The following is a 21,830-nucleotide window of genomic DNA, read 5'->3' as shown; positions in this document are numbered from 1 at the left end:
GGCAGGAAAATAACTTTAAGCATAATATGACAATCGGAAACCTGAGCACCGGCACCATTATTTGGCCCTGTCCGCTCGATGTTTCACGTTTCGTCCTCCTTTCATGCTTTCATTTTAACATGTTCTTCATTAGCATTTGTAGCATATTCCTTCGTTTAGCCACATCCCTAGTGACTCGGCTTTCTTTTGAATCCTCATTGGCGTCCTATTAGTTTAATTCTTCGTTATATACTCCGATTACTGAGGATTAAAATTTAGGCCTAGGTACGTTCTTCACTACACGTGTCGTTCATTTTCTGCAGGTCTTCCGCATTATCTGCCATCAACAGTACACGTTGTCCGCGTACACCAGTCCAAAGATCTGTTGCTCCAGATCTCCATTCCTTCGATACGACAAGTCAACCTAATTTACTTTATGCCAAACTTCCAATCGTCTTTCCATTCTTCCACCCAAAGAATAGGACGGCGTCGACTAGTACCTGTAGGTTGGCGTCAACCGACGTTGGCCTCAACAGTGCGGACGCTGAAAAAACGTTTTCAAAATACGTCTAAAATAGCAGTAGGCATAAATTTAAAGTGACCAGATTTGCTGATTTAGGCGGGTCATGTCCCTGTTTTGCGGCTGTGGTCCCGACGTCCCGTAGCCTGCTTGTAAGACGGTGTTTTGTCCCGCTTTCGGCCGAAAGTATGAATACGGGAAGCTCTGAAAAGCTGGAGGAATGGAAGAGGCAAAGCGCAGGCGACGGGAGCAACAAACGCACAACACAGCGCCTGTGTTGTGTGTTTGTTTAGTCCCAACGTCTGAGGTGTTTTCTTGAAGTTAGTGTACCAACAAACCGTACAGCACGCCCTTTTGCGTTTGAGGAGCGTTAGGTTTTTACAAATTTTTTGTTCTTGCAAATGAGTTCTTGCAAATTATTGCAAGAACTAGCTAGTTCTAGCAATAATTTCGGCTCGGATCAGAGCCTAGGCTCTGATCCGAGCATCGCCACTTTCAATTATTAAAATTATTAGCTATGACTCACAATTAAAACATACGCCGAATTAAAAAATACACCTAGGTTATCGCGTTCATTCGCTAAACTGAGAATATCGTAAGTGTAAATACAGCGAGCAGGAAAAACGAAACCAGAAAACGAAACCAACGAAACAAAACCAACGAAACGAAACCACCCGTTGCAAAAGGAACAGCCTTTAAAATCCCTTTCCTGAGCGCTGCTGAACACCATATCTCACGTCTGTACTTCCACCTCCTGAAAATACTTCGCATTTCTTTCTGCCTAGACCGCCTCGACGCAGCTAATCCTCTTTGTCCTCCCTTGCAAGTGCGTCTGTGGCGATGTCGGACAAAGTTAGGAAGCGGAGGAAACAGTATTTAGACGCGGAAAACTATTTTCAAGTGCCGGCGTCGACTTTTTACAAGCGTGCGAAAGAAAATGCCGCTGCGCTTCAAACAGCAGCTGCTAGCGTTTCCGAGATGGGGCACCAGCATCCGTCAACGGACACCACAGCGTCGAGCACCGTTCCAGAAGTTGGCGCCGATAGTGAACACGATGGGGTACCTCCTAACGACCCGGAAAACAATTACATCGTAGTCGGTGCCGATAGCGGACGCGATGAAGTTCCACCTGACTGTGAAGACGATTACGTTTCGGAGCACAGCTGTGAGTCGAGCGACGAGGATGAAACCATCGGCGACTTTGAAGGCGACTTTGCAGACGAGTATGATTTACTCGGCGCAGGCTTTGCGAAGTTCGATGGCCAAACTCTACCAAACTCACAGGTGACGAAAACGGGCGCAATCGCTGCTGTAATGGCATTTGCCATTTCGCACGGGCTGTCGTGGGCAGCGCTGGGCGACCTGACGAAACTGATCAACTTCCTCTTTGGAGCAAATGCTCTGCCCCCAAGCATGTACTTGTTCCGAAAACTGTGGTCTGACGAGACCCAAGATGTGGTTCAGTACCAATACGTATGCGAGCAGTGCAGTGCTGAAATGAATGTGGACCTGGACGAGGCTCATTGCTCAGTGTGCAACCACTCTGAGACAGTTAAGATGCTGAGGGACCGGGGCTCATTTTTTGTAATGCTGAACCTGGAGAAGCAAGTAAGATTCTTAATTGAGAAAACGAAAGCAGAACTACATAAAAACTTGGAGAAGCTTCACCAGCCCGCAAGCAACATAACGGACATAACAAGCAGCGAATGTTATGCAAGACTGAAGGAAGAACGAAGCCTTACACGGGACGATCTGACACTCACCGTAAACACCGATGGGAGCCCAGTTTGGAAATCCTCGAAGACATCTGTCTGGCCTGTACAGTTCATTGTAAATGAACTGCCTCCTCATTTGCGGTTTAAGAACTGTGTTCTAGCAGGCCTTTGGTTCGGCAAAACACACCCGAACATGCAGCTGTTCCTGAGCAAGTTTGTTGCAGAAGTCAACTCTATAAGGCCGCTGAAATGGGAATACATGAGCCACACACATGTCACCAGGACAGTCGTGTTGAGCTGCTCTGTTGACGCCCCAGCTAGGGCGGCTGTGCTGAACATGGTGCCTTTCAACGGCTACTTTGGTTGCCCATGGTGCTTGATCCACGGCGAGCACATTGCAGGTTAGTAGGAGCATTCTTTAACCGTTAGCTCTCTTACGCATGAGCACATTAACGCATGATTGCTTAGAAATGAACCTGCGGGTGCTCCTATCCTTTGTGCTGGTGTAATGTTTGCACTTCTGTTTTTGGCTCTGTTATACATTGTTGCTGTTGCACCATTTTTAAAGAAAGATTCAGGGTCATGTTGAATTGAGTTATTCATTACTTACCGAGATTAAGGTTGAGGATGCACAGAACATTTTATGATTTTTTTAGGAGGTTTACACTCCTTTTCAAAACTAAAATTTTGCATTCAAAAGTGCTCTTGCACTTGCACCATCCTCCATGCCAATTAGCTGGTGTCTGAGGCATAAATTAAGCAAAACTTTAGTGTGTTTAGCCCGTCAGACCTCTGTGTGAAGCGAAAAGTTGATACTAGGCATAAAATGATCACGGATCAGTATTTTGAAAGTTGAGATAGCATGAAAGTATGTGAAAAGTGACTGAGATGTCACTGGTCACTGTGGTATTTTCTTCATTATGATAGCATGCCCTTCAGCAGTACTTAACACAGTCCTAAAGATACAAGTTCTCTCCTATTTCCTGGAGGACAGCACAATTAAAGAGAGCGGTGGTGGCGCCAGCACAGTCATCGCTGGAGATTGGGGGGTAATTGGTGCAGCGGCCGCAAACAGTACATGAAGTTTTCTGTTCCGCTACCCAGTACAGGTAAACTAAGGCTCTAGACTCAAACTAAATAGTAAAGTTATAAACCACGTGGGCTTATAGCAAAGTGCAGCTGCACATAAGACAGCGCAGAGGTCATTGTACCTTTAACGAAGCTGAAAAGCTGCTTCACTCGCAGAGGGGTATAATTTGTCATGTTCTTTTAGTCAAGAAACTGAAGATGCAGACCTCAGGATGATGTTACAAATTTTTAATGCAGTTAGAAAATACTTCCTTTCTCTTTTACCTCAAAACTAGCCCATACGGAACGTATCAGGCAAGTTGCAGCGGCTAGGGTAGCTACCACAGTTGTTGGCGTAGCAGCATGTGAAAAGTACTTCAAAGGTTTTTATCTAATTCACTATTTCTCTATACTATGCCTCAAGGGAGTAAGCGGTACACCATGACAGAGCCGCCGGAAGCCAGAACATCAGCAACGGTTGCAACAAATATGGAACTTGCTGTTGTGTTCAAGGACACTGTCAACAGCATAAAAGGGCCATCTGCGTTGATGAACCTGCGAGGTAAGCTACTTGATTATTTAGTTGTCAGCTCTGTTGTATGAAACGAAGTAAAGGCTGAAATCAACCCAACACGTCCAATCTTTCAATGACTAGTTCATTAGAAAATCTTGCTGAATGGAATAATGGAACATGATGAACATTATGCTGCATAGTATAGATAGGAGGCTGAACATGTGGCTCACTGAACAAGCTCGATTCATTTTACATTTAGAAGGAGCATTAAGATGCGGTGAAAAGGGATCTATAACTCCTGGTGCTTTCCCTTTTAATGACGTCCTTGCAGTGTTTCAGAACATGTATTAAAAGCCAACCAACATTCATTTAAAGCCATGCATGCGAGCCATGTTTTTGTCCTTTCTGATAGCACTTGTGTTAGGTATAATTGCGACTCCTTACTGTGGAGGAAAGGAAAACTTAAAAAAGGCAAAGATGGCCTGTTGTGGGACACCCGGAGATGTCATTTTGAGGGGGCTCTTATTGCCCTTCTGGTTTGCTTTCCAATTAAAACCTCCTGCACTTTTACTTTATCCAGTTGTCCACTACTATGAACCCTTGAATGTTGGCCAAGTCGCGAAAGATGGCCTCTGTGTACCAGCGCTTTAATGCCGTTACGAAGTGGCTGTTCTAAAGTCAGCCACTGACATGTTGAGGTGTATGTTTTCCGCCACACATTTTATAATTCCCAGGAATTGCTAGGGGTCTCTTCCAAGCTTTTCTTTCCTCTATGTGTCTCACTACATTTTTTGAAAGCTGATAAAACTGCGTTGAGGATTTTGCATATAAAATTATTTTTTGTGTTCATGTTCATTTGCTAAAAACTTTTCTTGAGGCTGTGCATTGCTACTGTAGGTTTTACTTTCTCGAGTGAACAGGCTTCACGCCTGTTGATGTCGCAGACTTTTTGCCTGTATGAACAGGCAAGTGTAAATACAGCCTCTATTTACACTTTTCCTTGTGCAGGTCTGGACCTTGTCAATGGCTTCAGCGTGGAATACATGCACTGTGCCCTCCTAGGTGTTACTAGGCAACTGACGGAGACTTTTTTGTCGTCTTCCAATTCTGGATTGAACTTCTACATTGGTAAATGCAATCCTCCTGTCTTAGTAAACTAGCCGTTGGGCCAGTTGGTGCACATTGCTTGAAGAAAAAGAGCGCTACAAACCACGACAAAAAAACTGAAGAATGACGAGACAAAGCGCATGTGTCTCGTCGTTCTTCAGTTTTTTCTGTCGTGGTTTCTAGCACTCTTTTTCTTGAAGCTCCTGTCGTTTACGTTGATCATAGACCAATTACCCTTAAAGGAATACTGAACTGGACATAAACTTGGAAGGAACGTACACCAGCCTGTGTAATTCAATGCCTATGGGTGGACACTGCCACCGGAACGCCTGCTGGTTGGGGGGTGGGAAGTGGGGGAAGGGGATGTTAGAAAGATAAAGAGGAGGGATAAAGGAGAGAGAGGGAATAAAGGCAGGGTAAAAAATGAAAAAAGAAGGAAAAGCACACACACACACTAACACTAGGAAGAAAAAAAAATTGGCTCCAATCTACGCTCTTAAGGTGGTTGGAAAGCAAAGCTGTCAACTACCCCCACAACAATTGCCCATGCGACGTCACTTCAATTCACACACGTGGCTCTACAAAGAGTGAAACGAGAGATTCTGCCAACCGTTACTCAGAATTCGCTGGGTCGCTATCCCTAACGCATCAGCAGCGTCAGCCACGGCCGGGCTAGGGCTGCAGACGCCACCGCTGTAGCCCGGCTGTGAGTCACGGGAAAGAAAATGGAGAGGAGTGTCTTTCAAAGGGTGATACAGCAGTACCAAGCCATCCTGATTTGCCAGCTTGGGGCTACGCTACCGCGCAACATTAGCGCAGACAGCAAAACAATTCAGCATGTGAGCTTAGTGATTCCCATTTATACCGATTTAAGCTAGTCAAGTTAGTAAGTTCCCCCCCACTCGCCCCCGCCGCCGCCTCCGACGCATTGGGAGTTTGTTGTCCCGAATGGCTCTATAGCCTTAACTGCATTGCCAGAGAAAGTTGTCCCCAAGTGTAGGAGCTGCAATGGTGCCTTCCTATGGTTGTAAACGTCAAACAGATCCAGTTTGAAATCAATAATGTTGTTGCAGTTTTGGGCGGCCTGGGAATGACACGACTCAGCTGCTCTTTGACATCAAACTTATGGCGGTGTGCGACATACAAGGTTCCAGCTGGTCAAACTTGGATTGGGCTGTCCCTTCCCTTTCGTATTAGCATGCATATTAGCTGGGACTAAGATTGAGAAACACATGCAGGACAAAAATAACTGCAGAAGCTAAAAATTTTAAAGGGGCATGACGTCTTTGTCCTGTTTCACCATGCCTGCCCTGACATTGAGGAGTTCTGAACTTACTGAATGAGGTGGGACTGTCTTATTTGAGCTAGGGTGGAAGTTCATACAGGTGGTTGTGAAAGGTTGCCGTCAATGCTCATAAAGCGAAGAACATAGCTTGTGTCATGCTTGGTTGACATTGACTAACCTCTGTAGCACCCCACACCTGCTTCTGGGCTCTCAGCAGCTGAAACTGAAATCTAGGCCATGAATTGCACTGTAATTCATAATTGGTAACACTTTATGCAGTTTTAAAGGCCAACTGCAATGAAAATTTTGACCTCCTGGAAACCCTATTTCCATATTGTCTGCGGAAAAAGAAAGCAACATGTAATATACCACAGCTGAAATACGCGCATGGTCGCCACAAGTGCTCAGCAAAAATCGACGATTTTGAAACCGAAACCGTGGAGAGCGCGGCCATTGCAGTGATGCTGCAGATGTCCAGCGAGCGGCCAGACCATTGAGAGAGTTTTGGGCTGGACGGTTAGCCGCTCGGGAGAAAGTCTTGCGCGCAAGCTCTACGCACGCACGGGGCAGCAAATGGAGAAGCGTGCGCAGCAGAGCTCGACCGGTTCTCCAGATGCGTGGCTGGCCAGAGGAATAAGTCCTCGTCGGCTGGAACGTCACAGGCACGTTGTGGCTGTTTATGCGATCCGCCGGCAGGTGCGGCGTGGTCTGCAGCAGAGCTTTTTTAAACGCTTCTGGCTGATAAATGAGCCATTTCAGGGGCTACCACTTGTGTCCCAGCTGATTTCGGGGTGGGTACTTACTACGCATTAAAAATAAATTTGGTCGAGGTGAAATTCGAGTGCAGTTGGCCGTTAATGGGTGAGTTGTAATTCATTACCTATTATGAACTGATCTGAACAAAAAAAATTGTCAGTAAATTTTCCAAATACTATTGGTTATCGTGCACCGATTTTAACACGATTTCTGAATACATTATTAGTGCCTATTTGTCTTTGTTTGATCAAATTGTCCCTTGTGGGCAGGCATTGTTTGGACAGTAAGTACGTGTGTATATGCGGGCTTCACTATTTCTAACCACTCATATTTTGCCGCTATGTAGCTGGGTAACTCTTGTGCCACTAACTACTGCAAAATTCTACGCCTCCCATATACTAACTCATTTTAATTGATTGTAGGGTTTTATGCACCCAAGCTAAACCTAGGCCATGACGCGTGCTGTAGTGGAGGGCTCTGTATTAATTTTGACCTTCTGGGGATCTTTAATATGCACCGAAATGTCGACAGATGCCCATTTTTGCTCATACTAGCTGATTCGGCCCATCCCTCTTTTATTGTCGCTGCCAAAGACGAGCTTGGCTCATTCACTGCTACAAGAAAATGTCTCGTGCTCCATTCTGAGGACATAATTATCTTTTGTTACATACAGCACAGCAAAAAGTAAAACCTGAACAGAAATATTTGAGCGCCTACTTTGGCATAAATGGAAACAGCCATTTGGGGTTCTGGTTCTTGTGGTGACGAATTTGCTTTATCCACAACATGAAAGGCTATTTTAAGCTTTTATTTTTCTTTCCCTTCATAAGTCTGAAGGCATAAGTCAGTTCATCAGTTGTAAGCAAGAAAGTGGCACGGAAAAAATTTGTGATGGCAAAAACAGCACTTGGTTTTTGTTAACAGTCCCAGTTTCAGAAATTTTTTGGGGGGACAAGAGAAGCAAATCAGTGTGAATAACCCTCTGATTTTGTTTCTAAGCGCGTTATATCCAGTGGTGCCTGCAAATAATGGGCAGCATTTTTGTATCCAAATGTATGCAACATTCTTGTTCAAGAACTACTGTTAAAGAAATGCAATCTCTATGTGCGACAGCTGTATTATTTTTCTTTTGTATTCTCCTTTGCTTCTCCCTCCTACATGCATAACTAGCCATGAAGACAATGTAGGTATCTGCATAAATAAACAAATAGCACATTGCTGAGCAAAGTCTACAATTTCTTTCGTGATATATTTGTGCAGGGGACCCCTCAACACTTGAGAAGATTGACGCGAGATTGCTGGCCATCAAGCCTCCACACTGCGTAACCAGACTGCCTCAGTCACTAAAAGAGCGAAGCCACTGGAAGGCGTCGGAGTGGAGGCAGTGGATTTTGTTTTATGCAGTGCCGTGCCTTCATGGAATTCTCTCCATATTTTACTGGAGGCACCTTGTAAAGTTCACGGAAGCACTCCACACACTCCTGCAAGAGCAGCTTTCCTATTCCGAGATTGACAGAGCAGGTATGTAGTTCGAAGGGTCATTTTGCATGCTTTACTGCCTTTAGCCCCTCGTTCTTGAATTATTTTTCTTACATTTTTCATATTGCTATAAGGTTCAGTGTGCTGTCATGCCCTTTTTCGAGTTATCTTGCCAACTGATTTACTTTTGGTGAGAATTCACAGGGCTTTAGATTACGTACTGTGAAGGCTGTTTAATTTGTGTTAGTCTGCACTTCCCAAAAAGCCCTGCTATTCCTACATGGGTGCAGAGCACGTATTGCTGAAAAAGCTGCTTTTTAATAGGGCACTACAGATTACAGGGAGTTATCTGTGCTGCCATACTAATGTTGCTGGTTCACCAATATATCACCAGAGCATCTTAATAAAGTTGCATGTATTACATGTCTGTTGCAGGTAAGCCATTTTTACAGCAAGGATTTCTTGCATAAAAAATCATGAAAGTAAATTTTCACTTCTCGTTAAACTCAATAAAATCTGATCGCATTGCATGGAACACACTAAAAGGGTTTACAAATTAAAAGAAAAAGCTCAGAGAAGACGCAAGCATGCAAGAAACCAATTACGTCTGACTGAATGCCGGTGACGCATTGTTGTTTCTGCATTGAATTGTCGAAGGGCCCTGTCCTCTTACTTAGGGATCCGCTTTTACTTTAACACTTTTGAATGGCTTTGGTCTGTCTCCTTTGTATTACGTTAAGCTAATTCGTGCAAATTTGTAATATAACAGTTGGCAATGGGGAATTTCGCTTCCTTGTTTGGCTCATTTTGTTCACTCATTTCACTCCGTTCTTCCACTTCCTTACTTTATTTATAGTGTACTTACATAGATGACCACTTTTTGCTACTGCAGAGCTTAAGCTTGTGGTGTGGAATGCGTGGGCTGTCGAATGGTTCCTAGGCACACGGGTTGGGAACAATTTTACAACTTCCTGTGACTACTTCTGCCCACACTGTCTTTTTCGTTTAATGGGTGGTTTAATGCTTTCACATTAAAATGCATATCCCATGGTAGGTTAGACTTCATATGCTGCTTGAATGTTCTGCTTGTTCGCAATATGCGACACCATGGAACAGCGATACAGATAAGAGAAAAAAATGCTTGCTATTTCTGTTGATTTCTGAGCAACAAAAGTACCTTCATGCTTTTCTGTGAATTTTTTTTGTTGCAAATTTGGCACCATAATTGATTATTACTTGCCTTAATATCTATACGGGATTGTTGGTCTTTCAGTTGAAATAAGTCATATTTTATTGGCTTATGTCTTGCTCATTCGTGCAAGCCCTGACCTCTCCTTCATTTCTGGTGCTCTCAAATACAATAATAGGAGGTGATGTTCCTTTTTTGAGTGAGTTGCAACTCTGCAACTGTCTGATGTCTGTTTTTAGCAAAGGCTTTCAACAGCTGTCAAGAAATACTGCTATAGAGAGAGCTGTGGGCTAGGGAAACATTACAGCTAGGATCCTTCTAAAACTACATTTTTGGGTCAAATTGAATTTCGAGTAGTACGAATATCTCGTGTTTTTATTTGTTTCAGAACAGCTTCTGGAAAGCTTCGTGTCACGATGCCAGGCTCTGTATGGCATCAGTTTCTTGACATTTAATGTCCATGCGCTGCTGCACCTGGCCCACTCCGTGCGCTCCCTGGGACCACTCTGGGCTCATTCGGCCTTTGTGTTCGAGGGTGGCAATGGAGCCATAGTTCGGCAGGTGTCAGCCTCCAAGGGGTTGCCACACCAAATCACTGAAAGGGTGGTAATGTTCCAACAGCTCCATCAACTGATCAACAGCCCTCGACTACCTCTCGGCGAGAAACTGTTTGCCCAAGAATTCCTGGGGTACAGCCATGTGAAAAACGCACTTCGTGTGAATGATGGGCTGTGCCTTCTGGGGGTGGGCAAGCCTACTACTCTTAGCCGAGAGGAGCAAAGGGCTGTTCATGAACATTGTGGGGCGACTGTCACGAGGGCCCTGCAATATGAACGCTTTGTTCAAGCAAGGCAGGTTTTCCACAGCGCGGCCTACAAAAGGCCTACGAAGTCCGACACAACCTTTGTGAGGACATGCGACAGGGAGTACAAGCGCATCGAAAAAATCTTGTGTCTGGAAAGAAGCCAGATTGTGCTCCTGTGTAGAGCTGTTGTGCTTGCGGATGTCCGTTCTTTTGTGCCACACATAAAGGAATGCTTCCTGTCGCACGACACATGTTTGGAAGTGTTGCTGCCTACAGAGATTGCAGACACCTGCCTTTTTGTAGACTTCCCGGAGGTAGAAAAAACATTTATTTGCGACCTCCCAAACAAAATTGAGAGAGATTAATTTGGCAAGGGAGTGTGTCTCCCCAGTTGTGGTCAGCAGTGCATACCTTTCGTCTTAAATTGAACTGATTGATTGATTGTAGGGTTTAATGCGCCGACGCAACGCAGGCGATGAGGTGCGCCGTAGTGGAGGGCTCCGCATTAATTTTGACCACCTGGGGATCTTTAACGTGCGCCGAAATCTTGTACACATGGGCGTTTTTGCTTTTCGCCTCCATCTGAAAAGCGGCCGCCGCGACGGGGAATCGAACCCGCGACGTCGTGCTCAGCCTTAAATTGAACTGCTAGCTGTGTTGTTATTATGTTTATTACCTGCATATATTCTTCAAAGCATTTTTAACATTTCTTGCATTCTTGTGAAACTAATTCTGACTCTGTATTGTCAAACTTTTTTTGTTAGACGTTTAACTAGAACTTGATTGATTGATTGTAGGGTTTAACGCGCTGATGCAACGCAGGCGATGAGGCGTGCCGTAGTGGAGGGCTCCGGAATAATTTTGACCACCTGGGGAACTTTAACGTGCGCCGAAATCACGTACACACAGGCGTTTTTGCTTTCCACCTCCATCAGAAAAGCGGCCGCCGTGGCCGGGAATCAAACCCGCGACCTCGTGTTAACTAGAACTTGCTTACAACCTTTTCGCGGCCTTTAGAACTTTGAGGTAATGTTTTTGCAAGTGAGGGTGATTGATTGATTGATGATTATAAGGTTTAATGCACCGATGCTACACAGGCGATGAGGCGCACCGTAGTGGAGGGCTTAATTTTTGACCGCTTGAGTGCCTTTAACACGCGCTGATACCTTGAACACACGGGCGCTTCTTTCTTTTCGCCTACATCAGAAAAGCGACCTCCACAGCCGGGAACCGAATGGCTGGGTTTTTGAGGCAAGAGAGGGTGTTTAAGAAAGTACATGTTGTTGTTGTAATCCTTTATTTCAAAGGGAAGGCCATGCGACCATAATAAGGGAAGATGGGGAAGAGGCAGGGAGGAGTAGCCGAGTAGCACAAATGTTGGGTCCTTGAATGCCATAGAAGAGATCACTGCGGTCAGCAGAGCCAGGCTAGGGTTGGGATCATGTGAGTGCAGTCAAGTCAACTACTACGACCGGGGTAGGCCTTGGCTTACACTAATCTCGAGAGACCACTCTCTAGGCAAATTCCCCTAGGGCTGTGAGAAAATTAGTGTCTTCGAAGGGGGTGTCGTCTTGAGAGGCATCACGTGGCAAAGCGTTGATATTGGGCGGTACAAGGAAAATGCGGCGCAGTGCCAGATTAAGTGGTTGAGGGTGGCGAAAACTGACGTTTGATAGTAGGGGCAGTAAGGGGGTGGAGATCTTGCCGGGTGAATACATTTTCTGATGATGTGGGGTGTGAGGGCTGCGTTAGCAATAGTTTTGTTGAGGAAGATTTCCGCAGAGCGAGGCATCGAAGGAGCCAGAGCCGTTGTTGTGCTTGAGGGAGCTGTTTGGGCGGGCACGGTATGGGACCCTTGGCGGTATGCTACAAGTTCCGCCATGAGCTGCACGTTCTCTTCACGAAGCAGGTGGAGTTCAGAACGAAGGCTATCAAGCTGGGATAGTACGGTTTGCAGAATTGAATCCCTTGTTGGCGAAAGTGAAGGTGGGGGATCCGCTGTAGCGCTAGCTGGGGGAGGCACAAGTCCATCGGCAGTGTTGGTGCTCGAGGAGCCATTAGAACGTACACGATCCGCCCAGGATACTCCATCTTGCACTTTGGAATAGGTATGAGCGGGGGAGGCAGTGTGGGCAGGACACGTGGGGTCCACCGCCAGATGACCATCTTTTTTACAAGCCACACAATAAAGTGTGCGCTCGCATGGCTCAGATCAGCATGACTGCGCCCACATTTGCGGCACACCGGTTGGTGCGGGCAGTACTTCGCCATGTGCCCGATGCTGTGGCATGCGAAGCAGACCATTCTCTTTGGCTGGCAAGGCGACACTTTAACTATAGCCATGTAATATTTAACCACGTGTGGTATCGTAGGGGAGTCGAAAGTCAGAACTGCTCGATTTGTTTTGCCTATTCGTTGCGCCGCCTAGACGTCCGCTTGCTCGCAGTGGATCCAATTCAAAATTGTTTCATTTGAATCTTCAGGCTCCACTGTGATGACTCCACGTGAAGTGTTGGCACGATTTGGGGAGTGTCTGACCTCTATGGGAAGGGTGAACATATGGTTATTGGTAATCTGAATGCAGTTTGCAGTGAATCGTAGCAGTGTGTAGCGAGTTCGGCCATTTCGGGGGTGGGGGCAAGAGTGCCTAACAGATGTACGAGGGCATTTATAAATGTATAAATATGCATGTGTAAATATGCAAATGTAAATATGTAAATATATGTAAATGTGCGAGGGCATTTATAAATGTATAAATATGTTTTAGTAAACAAGTGTAAGGAGCACATACGTTGAATGGTTTCCATTGCATTGGATTGTGTATGCATGTTTTTAGCATTGTATATTCCCAATAAAATGGAAAGAATTGAAGTGCAAATAAAGCATATATAAAATGAATGTCTGTCATGAGTTCTTTATGTTAAATACATGATATAAGTGATCACAGCTGTGGCTTTTACCTGTGAAGAAAATGTAATTGGGTTGAGAATCCAGCTATTCGCTGATCGACTGTAATTGATCAATTAGATTGCAAAGAAACAGAAAAGAGCTTGCAGGGCGTGCAGGACGTGAATGCTTAACGGCCGTACCAAATCGACAGCCAGCCGCTAGAGTGCAGAAATCTACGCAAATTCACTGAGGGAGGTTTGTAGGTGGTTGCCGATTTTGTTTAATATACACAACGTAATTTCTCAGCATTGAATGTGGAAATAATGGTGGCGCCTCACGCATCGGAAAGCTAGGGCGATTTTCAACTTGCGAGCGCGTAGTGCGCGCTCTTGACGGCCGTGCGAGCAACGTTGGATCAAAAACGGCACATCTCGAATATGAGCAAGTTCGGCGTAGCATTCTTGTCGCTGATATTTTCGCCGAGTTCGCGTCACCAGCTTTTGCGCACGCAGGCCTGCGATGGTGACGCTTCGTTTCTATACTCGGATACAACTCAAGAAAAGTGCGGCTTTTCCTCATCAAAGGACCCCCTTCCAGCCAATGGTGTCGCCGTATCAACGTGACGTCGCGGTAGACCGCCTCCACGCCGCGCTCACGGAAGAAATCACAAAACATGTTCTTCCGCGCTTCCGGACTTCTACCAAAATGGCCGCCTCCGCTGTTCGCGTCAAACCGTCGGCGTCGTCGGGCTCTCTGAGGACGATTTTTAGTGCCGTTCAGTCGTATTCATTGTTTGCGTGTTGTGTGCAGTGTTCTTAACATGCTCGGTAATGACAATCGCTACGGTGTTTTTTCTTCTGCTTTGTGAGCGCTCGCGTTGCCGGTAAGCAGCCGCCGCTGCAGTTACTGCAGTACGCTGTATGATACGAAGCTGTCGTCGTCATCCTGTGCGGGCGTTTGGCCTTGAGCGTGAAGTACCGTTCTACCGTTTAGTACCTACTGTGTCTGTGCTACCCACGTTATCGCACCAGTGTCTGCGACAGGGGGCGATAACTCCTTGTTTATTTCTCGTAGATTACGCCAGCAAGTTATTAACGCCATGGACAGTACGCACGGGGCGAAACGCAAGCCACGCGACGGCGCGCGCTGCATTTCGTTAAAGCATATATGTCGAGCCGTGTGTCCCAAGTCCATGTCGAGCGCAAGCGTATTCGCCCAAATTGTGATCAAGTTGCCAAATACAAGAAGCAGAATTTTCGCACTTTTTGACCGTGAATGCGTACGAGCTGTAGCTTAGCTACGTGATGGGATTTAATATGCCACCTTTCTATTTTTTTTCTCGGTTACGCTGAGATACCATTGTTAAATGTGTTAATTGCCGCAAGTATGTTTTTGTCGCCTGTTTTTTGTTGGAGTGCCTTAAGTTGTTGTTTCGGACAAAAACCTTTGTGAATTAAATACGAATAGGCATCTGCTTTGAGTTTGCATTGTCTATGATAATTAAGATTCCACAGGAGTGTTACCACTGTAAGTTCAATTTCATTGTCCCGTTTATGCTTTGTGAATGAGCTGTGGTTCGCGATAGTGACATTGCATTAGCTAGATTTCACCGGTATGACCAGCTGCAACAATGCATGTGAAGACATGAAACGCAGCACTGAAATCAAATAAACCACCTTTCAGCTTTTTCTACACATGCGCATGCATATTGTTCACCAAATCAAATTCTTGCATGAGATGTGCATTATTGAAGCTATATAGACACTGCCCGCCTTGTGTTTGTCTCTTAAGTAAGAAGCTGCTGCTGCAATGGTCATCTGCATGCACGTGCTCTAAATTCAAAATAGAGCATTCAGGGTGGAAAACAGCTCAGCATTTCATCCATTCTCACTGTTGCGTCACAAGTGGCCGCTGGAGCGAGAAGCTCGCTGCTCCAAGTCAAATAGCAAGCTGCTGCTTGCCACAGGACTGTTGGCAACTCAACTCGTGCAATGTCTACACATATATTAGGAGTGTAAATCACAATGACAGAACATGAATTGATGCCCACTTCATAACACAGGCAATGAAGTCTGTTTGAAGGGTTACGTAGTGATCTGCACTGATTGATGACATGTCGGTTGAGTTCATGCATGGAACCACACATATGGTACACATCGCTGCACTGAAACTGGTCAATGCATATCATACTTTTCTTGCTACGCAAAGGCAAAATCGGATCATATGTTCAGGAGGAAATTTATAATCTCGCAAAATATGCACTACATGAAATGATTCCCATACATGGGAGGATCGATTGAAACCAACCTTGTTTCCCCTTCCTAAAGCTTTGGGGATTGTTTTTAACATTGTGATTCTGCATTTTATCCAGTGGAGTAGGCAACAGATAAAACCTATTTATCCTAAGTCATGCGTAAGACAGCAGATAGCTAAATAGAATCAAATTAGAAATAAAACACCGAAGCAACGTTTCTTGTCCTCACTGCTGTATCCTGTCAGATTTGGCTCAGACAGCTAAACAGACGCACTGCTGAATTATGCATAGCAAATGAAACGAGCAATAAGACACTTAAACAGATTTATTTGTTCTCAATGTTCTACAAGAAGACAACTTGGCTCAGCCAGCCACACGGACACACAATGTTCAGTTACATGCTTTCAAGTAGGCATTTAATTTGCAACTTTGTTTCTGCATCCAATACACGCATACGTGTCCAAACAATGTAAAACACGTGGGGTGAAAACTCGAGCTAGCGTCTTTTCCTGTAGGTGAAACTTGCCTTTATAGCCATTTATATAGTGTCGCACAAGGAGCCGTAGAGCCACACACTGCAGATGATTCTGCTTGAAGTGAATTTGCGAACTCGCTTGACTCTGCTTGCACACACCTCATGCTACACATGCGAATAGCCATCCTCCCTGTGCAGCGAAAACTATCGCATAGTGCAAGCGTGGCCCTGCTTCCAGAAAATAGTTTGGAACAGTGTGGGTTTCCTCTAGCTCGAGATGTACAATTTTCTTTTATGGATACGTCTGCCACGCAGTGTCTTGTCAGGACTGCATTCATTCCGCCTAATTCCTGCACCACACTTGCAACAAATGCAATCAGAAACCAAGCACTGCAACAGCCTTTTCTGATTCTCATAGCTACATATCAAGGCAACCAGTCCTGAGCCAGCACCACACAATACACCGCTCGGTTCACTACAGCAAATGATAGCATGCATCGATTGTTGAAATAACTTGTCACCCTCACTGTCATACTGGAAAATCCCTGTCGACTCTACAACACAGCATACAAGATTCAGTAATGGCAAATGAAATAAAAACCAAACACTGCAATTCCATCTTCTGATTCTCATAGCTACATATCAAAGCAATCAACCATGAACAAGTTACGCAGCACACACAGGCAGCTCAGTTAACTCCAGAAATAAGTCTTAATAACGCACACAAACAGCATGTCTGGTCTTCTCTGCTGTCTGATGGAGTTTCTTGCTCCTGCAGCTATGGAAACACACCTACTTAAGCTAAATTGCGCACTCCACACTAACTGAAAGGGGCAAAGGCGGCACTGGCGAATAGCTGGCCGCCTTACACATCTTCAAAGGACTCGATACCAGATAGGTCACTGTCGGAGTCCATGTCATCTTCATCCAGATGGATTATAATAGGTTGAACATGCGCACTTGCTCCACCGTCTCCCCTGAACTTTGTTTCAATGCTGATCACATGCTGAACTGCGTTTGCCCAGTGTTGAGCTGTTACCTTGGCAGCTTCTTCCCTCAGGAGCACCTCTACATCTGCCAGCTTAAATGTGGCATTTCTGGCTGCGACACCTCGTTTCATCTGCGCCCATATGAGCTCAATGGGATTGAGCTCACAATGGTAGGGTGGGAGCCTAAGCACAATACATCCTGCCCTTTCAGCTGCACCGTCAACACGATATTTGATGTACCGTGTCTTTACAGAGGTCACAAGGCTGAGGAGCTCTTTTTTAAGCATTTTTTCATCCCAAGCAAGTCCTTTGGACGTCAGCCAGTCCTGAACGACCTGTTTGCGCGAAGACGTCGTAGGCACTGCTTCTTCCAGCCGCGAGTGGTACGAGGCATTGTCCATGACAATTACACTACCTTGTGGCAGTTGCGGCAAAACGGCGCCAAACCACCTTTCAAAGCGGGTGCCGTCCATCTCCTCGTGGTAGTCGCCGGTCTTCGTACCCCGAAAGATATCCAGGCAACCACTGACGAAGCCGTCCTCGCTGCCGATGTGCGTTACAATCAGGCGCTGTCCTTTCCCTGACGGCTGCTTCAAACCTGTCGTCAGACCACGCATGAAGGCGTCGTGGTGGGAAGCAACCGTCGTGTCCGTCCAAACAGTCGATAGCGTGTGTCCCGCATTCACCCAGGTTTCATCAAGGTAGAAGATTTTTCGACCTTCCATCCTGTACCTGACGACGTCGTAGAGGTACTTCTGCTGCCACGCGACAATGTCGTCCCGCTCGATCAGCAGCGAGTTCCGGCCCCTCTTCTCATACCTGAACCCGATGTCATTCAGCAGGCGGCGCACAGTCCATGGCTTGAGAGGAGTAACATCGCCGCTAGCGTTGAAATCCGCAGCAATTGCCTTCACTGTCGGAATCTCATTGCTGCGAAAAAAACGATGCACGGACGACCGCAATGCGCACTTCGTGAAGTCGTCGTACACTTCTGTGCGTCGTCTCTTTCCGGCGCTTCGCGGGCGCTTTCGGGAGGGCGTCGCAACATTTCCGTCGTTATTTTTCATCTCCTTCTTCACGTCCATCACCAAGCTCACGCTGACTCCAAGAAGATCGCTCACGGTCGCGGCCGTTTCTTCAACGCTGCGCTCTGGGTGAAGATGCCGCAAACGAACGTACGCGTTCCGGATCATCTCCCGTCCGCAGCTGCAGATGACACGGCCGCTTTTGTTTTTCTTGTACCATCGGCGTGGCGTAGATGGCAACGCACCACAATTCTCAGTCGAGAACGATGAAGCACATTCAGATGTGACTTCTTCGGGATCCATGGCGGGAAATGGGGCCGGCAATGCATAAAACCAGAAGCTGCCAGAAGCAAGCGGCTGAGGGAAAACCCGGAAGAGCAGAAATTCACCATCAGGAATATAATTGAAACTCGCTACTGCAGCTGACGATAAATTCTTTCACGCATTGCATTAAAACGGGCACATAAAAAATTTTAGCTAAGGTTTTTATCTCCGCTCAAAGTGAAGGCGCCCTTACGAACTACTTTTCGGCACGGACGCATTAAGAAAGCGTGGCTCCGAGTGCTGCCCGCAGGTGCAATGCGGTCGGCCACGACGTCACCTTGATAGAGCGACACTATTGGCTGGAAGGGGATGGTGGAAGTGGGGGATTAGGCGACGCCCCTTTTTTCTTGACTTGTATCCGAGTATAGGCTTCGGTAAAGCCTCTAGATCAGGCGTAGATTCTCTAGTGGGTCTTAAGCTTGAAGTATACAAATCGTTCGCTAAGCACTTGAACCTACGTACATGTGCGTACAGACATGATCGGACCGTAGTGATGAGCACTGCGGCTGTGCCCTCCACTGCTTTCGAACACTCGCAAGGCTCGCGTTTCGGCCGCAGCGACCGCACTTAATCCACGTGCACTGCCGTTTTCTACACCGCTGTTATCACGCGCTCATATGGCCTTGCCTGCATTCGCCTCAATCTTTGTAAATTAGCTACGGCCATGTATGTCAAGACTATTAAACCCAGCATGCTTCTGGTGGGTCGCGCTGACCAGCCAGGCCGCCACTATTGCCCAGGATAGCTTCTGGTGGGTCGCGCTGGCCAGCGATCGCCGCCACTATTGCCCAGGATAGCGGCCGTGCCCACCTAACCTACCGCCAAAGTTCCCACCTACTCCCAGCTACAAAAACCTTGCCCAGGAAAGTTGCCAGCATTCATCACCATGCCCACCTGATTTTCCAGGATTCCCACCTGATTTTCCAGGATGCCCACCTAATTTCCCAGCACGACTTATGCTGGGATTTGCGATCGGGGCGTATCGATACGGAGTGCGGTTAAACCACTGTCGGATGATCGGACTCACCGCGCAGCGACTTTTTAAAGAAAACAGTAATTGTACCGACAATCTAGATTACGGCATTTAAGGCAATTTCAGGGTCTGCGGTGGAAATACAGCTGCCGTGGGGTTGTGGGCGCCGTAATTTTACGGTTTGTTCTGAGGCCGCAACCACTAGAAGCGTGTTTTCCGCGCTTTCGCGCGTCGACATCGCCCCGCGTTAACTGCGTCGGCAAAATGCACGGCGACGTGAACTGACGCGGGAGTAGGAGGGGGAGGAAGAGGAGAAACTTTATTGAACAGGTAGACCGAGCTTCGAAGTGGGCGGGGTCTTCAGTCCAGGACTACGTTGGTGCGCCTGCCGTCTTCGCCCTTTCAGAGAGCCAAAGCTGCTTACTTAGGTCCGAGCTGGCAAGTTCACTCTCCCACTGCTCGTATGTAGCTACGCAGATGTATATATGCTGCTCGCCAGATATCAGCGTTGACGCAGCGCCAGAAAGCATTCGAAAGCAGGCGACATCGTCCGGATTGCATGTCCATCTCCTCGATTGGGGTCATTACGTTCGCAGAAAACAATCATTATTTTTAACGTGCGGTAATTTGGTGCCTTGAGGCAAATTACAAGCTATTTCTGTTCGAAAGCGCGGATTCCTCCATGGCTAGCTTGACTTAAATCGGGGAGATCAGGGGTTTGGGAGAGCTTTTTGCGAGTTAAATACGGGATCTCTGGCTACATCGCTTGTAGTGTTAGCCTGATGGGCTTGTCTGCAAGATCGGTGCGTAACGATCAGTTTATCAACGCCAGAAATCTGGCGGTGCATTCAATTTCATTCGCGGCTAGCGTAGCTTGCATATAGGGGGAACGATGAAGCGCGATAGCTTTTCTTGGCTTAAATAAGGGAGCTTTGGTTACATCACTTGCAGTATTAGCATAATTAGCCTCGCCACCAAGATCGGTGTGGAAGAAACAAGCATTAGCACTGCCGAAATTTGTCAAATACGACCAAAACGAATCACCCGACAATATTCGTTGGCAGCCTCTGTTACGGTACCAAATTCTCGGGTCCCCGCATTGTTTTCCGGCGTGGTCGAGTGGATTGGAACTTAGGTGCTGGTGTTGTGCTTTGAAAGTCTATGGCTCGAATCTTCGCAAAACATCACGGACTTTTTAGTTTTTTTTTTTGCAATGAGGGTGTCATCGACTTTTTTTTTTCAAGGCAAAAAAAGGCAGAGTACCTTTCCCTTTAACCTACAAGTGACGTTTGACGGTAACCTCAGTATCAAGGCAGCCCCGAAAAGTGCTTTGCTCACACTTTGAATTCATGAAGCTGCAGTCGATACGTAACATCAAGGTTAAATCAAGTAGCAAGAAAAGTTGTGCTAATTGCGTCTTCGTTCATCATCCTATCTTATTTTGTTCAGATTTGATGGCAATGACCCCCAACCCCCCCCAAAAAACTTAAAAGGCTCGTTGGCAACGTCGCTTGTAAACGAATTCTGCACTAAGTCCCTGCCTCTTTCCGTGAGGTTCGGTATTGCGCTACTGTTTTGAAGGTCAAAGGTTCAAAGAAATAGTGGTGGATTACAATATTTGCACAAAACACCTCCGTACAAAACCCTTACAAAACACATACAAAACCCCTCGGTAACTTCAATACAGTACGCCTGCGGAGAGTTTGAAAATAAAGTATAGCAGATGTAGTTAAAATAAATGTAACTGCGATAGACATTTTCTAAGTAAAAAACAGCCATACCAGCAACGTCTGAACAACTTCAGCAAAATATGTCTGAATACCGTCCCCAAATGAAGCAGCAGCAACATCGAGAGTACGTCTTTAGCAAAGCTGAAAGAACGTCCGACATTAGGGTACCAGCAACCTTATCTCAACATCCAAAAATTTTTATTAAAATATTGCACGTTGTACGGATGTCTAATAGAGATACTGCTGGGACATAGACGTTCGGATCTTTTTGGGACGTCGCAGAGATGTTACTGGTTTGATGGGTAGAGTCACCACGAAAAACATAACAATATTTAATACGACGTTTCGGCTGGGATCCAGCCCTTCTCAAGTGAAGTACAAGGGTCGAATACAAGGTATATGTAGGCTCGTAGGGAGCGCTGTGAGCACGTGGACACATGATTTGAAAAGTGTACAAGTGGAAGTACAGCAGGAAAAAAGTGGAAAGAAACGTACTGCACGACTGGGCGCGCAGGTAATCCATCTCAATATACAACGCGGCGAAAAGCAAAAGCGAGGCACTTAGGAAGTTGTTTCTTTCAGCCATCGCCCACCCCCGCACAGCAATATTAAGAAAAGTAAACAAATAAGGAAGGGGTACTGAGCATCTCACTCCAAAGGAGCGGAAACAACCTGCCCCATCAGACGGAAGCATAGAATCGACGATTAGTCATCCAGACAGTGGGGAACGCAAAATGGCAGAAGGCGACGTTGA

The 21,830-nt window shown here is 46.3% G+C and overlaps 1 protein-coding gene across 1 annotated transcript; it reads left to right on the top strand.

The window, feature by feature from the left end:
* Positions 1–1,140: 1,140 nt before the first annotated feature.
* LOC144142173 (uncharacterized) lies at positions 1,141–12,180 on the top strand. The gene is made up of 5 exons (XM_077673553.1): positions 1,141–2,615; positions 3,707–3,844; positions 4,805–4,924; positions 8,205–8,465; positions 10,001–12,180. The coding sequence occupies exons 1-5, from the start codon at positions 1,340–1,342 to the stop codon at positions 10,780–10,782; spliced, it is 2,577 nt and encodes an 858-aa protein (XP_077529679.1). The 5' UTR covers positions 1,141–1,339; the 3' UTR covers positions 10,783–12,180.
* The last annotated feature ends 9,650 nt before the right edge of the window (positions 12,181–21,830 follow it).

This window comes from Haemaphysalis longicornis, unplaced genomic scaffold (assembly GCF_048455015.1).
Source record: "Haemaphysalis longicornis isolate Haplotype H1 unplaced genomic scaffold, Haemaphysalis longicornis Haplotype H1 scaffold_6, whole genome shotgun sequence".
Classification (NCBI taxonomy): domain Eukaryota; kingdom Metazoa; phylum Arthropoda; class Arachnida; order Ixodida; family Ixodidae; genus Haemaphysalis; species Haemaphysalis longicornis.
Note: the sequence above shows the minus strand (reverse complement) of the source record. Positions and strands in the feature narration are given on the sequence as shown.